The sequence below is a fragment of the Ovis aries genome, chromosome 17 (genome assembly GCF_016772045.2).
Source record: "Ovis aries strain OAR_USU_Benz2616 breed Rambouillet chromosome 17, ARS-UI_Ramb_v3.0, whole genome shotgun sequence".
NCBI classification, from domain to species: domain Eukaryota; kingdom Metazoa; phylum Chordata; class Mammalia; order Artiodactyla; family Bovidae; genus Ovis; species Ovis aries.
The window spans coordinates 17,280,861-17,286,860 of record NC_056070.1 but is presented as its reverse complement, the minus strand read 5'-3'; the positions used below and the strand labels follow the sequence as shown (position 1 = coordinate 17,286,860).

The 6,000-nt window shown below is 42.2% G+C and overlaps 1 protein-coding gene across 2 annotated transcripts in view; it reads left to right on the top strand.

Annotated features, from left to right (window-relative positions):
• Positions 1-3,888: 3,888 nt before the first annotated feature.
• Positions 3,889-6,000, top strand: part of ELMOD2 (ELMO domain containing 2) — a 29,587-nt gene continuing 27,475 nt past the window's right edge. Inside the window, exons 1-2 of one of the 2 annotated variants that reach the window (XM_004017237.5) lie at positions 3,889-4,011; positions 5,126-5,277. In XM_004017237.5, the coding sequence (XP_004017286.1) occupies positions 5,136-5,277 (142 nt within the window). In that variant the 5' untranslated portion in view covers positions 3,889-4,011; positions 5,126-5,135. Of the gene's footprint in view, positions 4,012-4,102; positions 4,670-5,125; positions 5,278-6,000 lie in introns of those variants that run through there. The other variant, XM_042234324.2, reaches the window with a different exon arrangement.

Here is a 6,000-nt window from a genome sequence, read left to right as displayed (position 1 = left end):
AGGTTAACTTAGGTGAGGTGGACACCGGAGCTAGAGTAGGTTTCCCTGCTCCCAATCATTGTTAATGTGCCCCCAAACTCTCTGTAGGGTCCCTGTCAAAATTCTTGCTTCTTTACTCCCCCTCATTCTCACCGTCTGTTTGGTTTTTATTTTGGGGTTTTTTTTTTGATCAAATAAATAGTTCTACCCGATTCAGTGTTTATTTGCTTTGTTCTGGTTACTATCTTTACCCCAGCCCATTACCTTAATTCTGCATAGCTTACATTTTCTTTTCATTGGTAAAGCCCATTACTAGAAGCTGTACACATTTACTTTGTAATTCGGTGTATTCCTTGGTCTTCCATTGAAAGAATTATATGGGGAATTCACACACAGGGGGTCCCCTAAGCACAGTGTCTAATATAGTTTCAGGGAAGTGCAACACAAATCAGCATAAAACCAATCAGGCTTGTCACTGTCCATAACATTTTTTTTAAAATTTTTTATTGGAGGATAACTGCTTTACAGTGTTGTGTTAGTTTCTGCTGTACAACATCACATGAGTCATATCTATGTGTGTACATACATATATATCCCTTCCCTCTTGAGCCTCCACCCCACCCCTCTAGGTCATCACAGAGCGCCAGGCTGGGCTCCCTGTGTTATACAGCGCCTTCCCTCCAGCAGTCTATTTTATACATGATAGTGTGTATATGTCAATGCTGCTTTCTCAATTCGCCCCAACCTCTCCTTTCCCTGCTGTGTCCCAAGTCCATTTTTTTGTGTCTGTGTCTCCATTCCTTCCCTGTAAATAGGTTCATCAGTACTGTTTTTCTAGATTCCATATATAGGCTTTAATATACAAAATTTGTTTTTCTGACTTACTTCACCCTGAATAACAGGCTCTAGGTTCACCCACCTCATTACAATTAACTCAAATTCATTCCTTTTTATGGCTAAGTAACATTCCATTGTGTATATGTACCACAACTTCTTTATCCATTCATCTGTCGATTGTCCTTAACATTTTTAATGCTTCCACGGAAGTAATCCATTTCACTGTTAGTGGAAGGAGTATATAGTTTTCCTTCTCAGTATAAACTTGCCGCATTCCAGAGTTCACACACTTCAAAAGAAGACTTGATGTTTTATTTGTGTCCTCTATGGATTGGGGGCTTCCCTGGTGGCACTAGTGGTAAAGAACCCACCTGCCAATGCAGGAGACATAAGAGATGCGTGTTCAATCCCTGAGTCAGGAAGATCCCCTGGAGGAGGGCATGGCAACCCACTCCAGTGTTCTTGCCTGGAGAATCCCATGGACAGAGGAGCCTGGAGGGCTGCAGTCCATAGGGCTGCAAAGAGTGGGACACGACTAAAGTGACTTAGCACACACAGATGCACATGAATCAAACTGAACACCGTAACAAATTGTTGATTAACAGTCATACCAAACAACTCTTCCCATTAAACAGCTTCTAAATCAACAGTGCCTTGGCTGTTTAGTCTGAGAATCCAAGAAAGCAGATTCCTCTGTACTACTCAGAAATACAACCAAACTCCATTACACGATAGCCTTTGTTTTCCATGTAGGCATATCCAGGAAGACCTGGTCGAAATTTATAAGTTAGTTCAGAGACCTAAGTAGGTCCTACCTTTTTGAAGCCAGAAGTCTAATCTTAGGACTAACTATCATTTAGCCAGCCACACGGAAAAAGAAAGCCAAATAGAATAGGAGAGAGAGAAGGCCAGTCTTCCTTGAGGCACAGGACTGCTTTAATGTATCTGCTGCTGCTGTTGCTGCTGCTGCTAAGTCACTTCAGTCGTGTCCGACTCTGTGCGACCCCACAGGCGGCAGCCCACCAGGTTCTGCCATCCCTGGGATTCTCCAGGCAAGAATACTGGAGTGGGTTGCCATTTCCTTCTCCAATGCATGAAAGTGAAAGTGAAGTAGCTCAGTCGTGTTCGACTCTTAGCGACCCCATGGACTGCAGCCTACCAGGCTCCTCCATCCATTGGATTTTCCAGGCAAGAGTACTGGAGTGGGGTGCCATTGCCTTCTCCTAGTTACAAGCAAATGAATTTGTGGCAGACAAGGAAATCATATGCACAAGGCGTTATAATGGACAGTGTCCAATAAATCATTTCAATCAACTTCCTGAGTTCTGACCAAACGGGTGAGCATTCTCCTCTTCCGGAGAAAAACCTAGACGGACATGGGCTAACAGGCAGCATGGAGACAATTCAAGAAGAGTTCCTCTCTGCCCCTCCCCCACTCAGTGTAGCACCTTGAAAACATAAAAGAATTATATAATTGCACTACAGAATTACCCACTCTCTAGTATATGAAGGTATTATGTAATACTAGAACCCTGAAATAGAAGTTTGTTTCTAGATCTTAATTTGCCAGATTGGCTGTGTAACTTTGCCTTTTGAATATTTTTTATGTACAATAAAAAAAAATATTCATTGAGATGATCTTTAAGTTCCTTTCAAGACCTGAGTCTATGTTTTATTATTATAGTATATGTCCAGATTTCATTACCAAGTTGGTTGCTTCTACGGGTCAGGGATGATGACTTATGCACCCTTCACATGTCTACTGTTTTACAATTAGCACTTTTTAAACAAATGTGGTTGAGGTGTGGAACAGTGTGTACTGCTGCTTCAATCTGTGTTAACAATGAGATGGAGGGAGGGAATATCATATATACCTGTCTCTCTCTCTCTCTCTCTCTATATATATATATATATATATAGATATATATATATATACACACACACACACACACACACACATTTTCATAGAATACCCCTGAAGGTATAAAAAACTAATACTGGTTGCTTTCGAGCAAGGGGCTGAGGGACCAGGAGTTGTGCATGGGTAGGTAAAAGTCATTTTTCAATATAAGTTGTCCTTTGTACTTATATTTTACTCTCCCCTTAGTCTTTCTTCTCCAGCCATACTGCCCTTTTGCTATTCCTCCAACTTATGAAGTACGCTCCTGATTCAAGCCCTTCGCATTTGCTATTCTAATGTCTAGAATACTCTTCCTCCAGATTCTCTCCCTCTCTTACTTCCCTTAGATCACTACTCAAGTGGCACCGTAACACGGAGACTGCCCTGATTACACTGTATGTAAAAACACTCCTTCCTTTCCCTAATACCCTTTTACTTTAGTACCACCTGACATATTAAATGTTTGCATTTATTTGGTGTATGACTCCCTTTTGGAATACTGCCTGGTGCATAACAGCCAATGAACAGATTGCTTAATGAATACATTGTCTGAGGTTGGATTTTAAAAAAACAATCATGTACATAAATTACTTTTTCAAGAAAAAATAAACACCAGTTAAGGGATAAATGTCCTATGAATTGACGATTAGATATTTATCATGAAAGGACAAGGTCTAAACTTCTTTATTCAGAGTACAGGGCTCTCCTCATCTTCCTGCTAGTGGCCATGGGCAAGTCATTCAACATAAATTCCGTTTCCTCATCCATAAAGTGCTAGTTACTTCACAAAGTTAAGACTAAATATAGGTGAAAGTGCTTTTTTAACCTTGGCGCTATGAAAGTTACACAAAGCACATCGCTTCTCCAGTGCTTGGAATCTAGGAGTAGTATACGGTTTGAACTTGTGCAGCTGACCTGAAGTTGAAGGAGAGCGAAGTCTTCAGAGCCGCTCTGACAAAGACCTATCTTTGACGCGGGACACGCCGCGAGGTAGCCGTTGTCAGGGCAACTGTCGGGCGTCTCCAGCATCCGAGCACGCGCGACGGGGCCCCTAAGCGCGTCATTCTTTCAGAGATCGCGATTGGTGGATTTCGGGCCAATCGGAGAAGCCGGTGGGGCGGGGCGGGGACGGGCAGTGTCCTGGGGAAGGCGTTCCCACCGCTTCGCTCCCCGACTTCCGGGTCGCGGTGCTTGCAGGGAGCGCACGGCTAGTAGCGTCGTTTCCGTTGCCGGCAGTTTGCAGTTGGGGAAACCGAGGCAGCTCCAGCTCCTCCTAGTTCTTCCGCTCCCTTGAGGTGGCTGCTGTTTGTTTCCTCTCGCCCGGTGCTGCTTGGGTGCGGCTTCGCTGGAGGCGCGCGAGCCCTGTGGCGCCCTGCGGAAAGTCCAGTGGGCGTCCGGGCCGGCGGTGCTTTGTGCGAGCCGTTCCCTCCCACTTCGCGGGCAGGGCGCGAGCTGGGTTCGGCCAGACTCCGGGAGGGGGCTTCGGCGGCGCAGCGACCCCCAAAGGGCTGGGGAGCTTAGGCGCCGCGAGGCTGGCGTTCCCTCTGCTTGGCAGTTCGGCTTCTTTTGTTCTGATGAGCGCGGACCAGATGGATTCTTTTTAAAGTCACAGTTCAGCCCCTCTCTGATTGCACAGATTCTGCGCTGACTTGAGAGGATTTCGAATTTGACAATCCCTCGGGAGACGATGTATCGGTGGGAATATTTAAGCCAGGAAGGAGATGAGCTTTTTCTTTAGTTTTTAAGTAACTCCTCCTGACTTGCGTTTACCCGACCCCGCTTCATTTAAGAACCGAAGATTTTTTTCTTAGGGCATAAAGATTAAGTTTTATCGAAGGTGTAGTTTATCACTCTTTTTAGTATTTCTGCCCTTCACCTGTTGAATGGAAAATCAGCAGTTAGCCAGGGTGTGATCTACTCCGTGTTCAACTTTTGTACTTCAATTTGTAAGCTGTATGTAGTGTTTTTGTCTGCTGGGATCACCTGACTAGGATACATGTAACAGTTATCCACGGGGTTAAGAAGAATTGTTCCTTATACAAACAATTCTGATATACGCTGTACTTGATTTAATCGTTGCTTAGCTGAGGTTCTTTCGTTCTTGGGCTGTTGATCCCTATTCTCTAAGAAATTAAATAGTGAACCGAGAGCTTGAATCTAAGTAAATAGTTTGATTTTTACAGTTAGTTGTTTAAAAGAGGTAAATAGACCGTTTTACCAGCATCATTTAATTAGTATAAATGGCGTATATTACACCTGTCATTGTTTTCTTAGATGCCTAACACTACTACAAAACAGACATGATGGATTAACAATATAATTTGGGATTCAATGAGTTGGATAAACTGATTTTTCCCGTTTAAAAAATCGAATTTAGGGTCATTAAACCTGTCATATTTCTTTTTGCAGGGGAAAAAAAATGTTTATTGCTTTGTGGGAGTTCTTCTATGGGCACTTTTTTCGATTTTGGATGAAATGGCTCTTACGACAAATGACTGGAAAGTGTGAATTGCAGCGAATTTTTGACACCTATGTAGGTGCACAAAGGACGCACAGGATAGGTAATGGTTTTCAAAAAAGAATGATTAGGAACGAATAAGATTCTGTTTTTCTCAGTACTGATAGTGACAGATGCTCTTGCGTATCATGATCAAATCACTTAATCTGTTTCATGATCTTTGAATCCTTCTAACTCTAAAACTGATTTTATGGAAAAAGAAACAATTGTTTAATTCATCAGTTGTATCTTAGATTATGCTTGCAACCTTCTTTCTAGGAAAAAAAAATCTCTCTGCTACTATCACCCCTTGGTAATACTCACTTGAGTAAAGGAGATCCGTTTTTACATTCAGCATCCTTCAGTCTTAGTCTCTCAGCAGTTCATGAAAGAACAATCTGGTAATCCCTAAGAAAGGTCATTAGACTGGAAATCTGCTCTGTCATACTGTGTAGCCAATAGCCACACGTGGCTGTTGAACACTTGAAATGTGACTGGTTTGAATTGAGATGTGCAGAGGTATAAAATTATGCTGGATTTCAAAGACTATGTGAACAAAGAATGTAAAGGTGTCTCACTAATAATTGTTTATATTCATTGTATGTTGAAGTGATAATATTTTGGATCATTGAGTTAAAATATATTAATGTTACTTTTATCAGTTTCTGTTACTCTTATATGGCTACTAGAAAATGCTAAGATGTAAATGTTAAATGTGAACATACATGATTCACATTTGGGCTTGCATTATATTTCTGTTGAACAGTGCTGGTCTAGAACCTTCTAA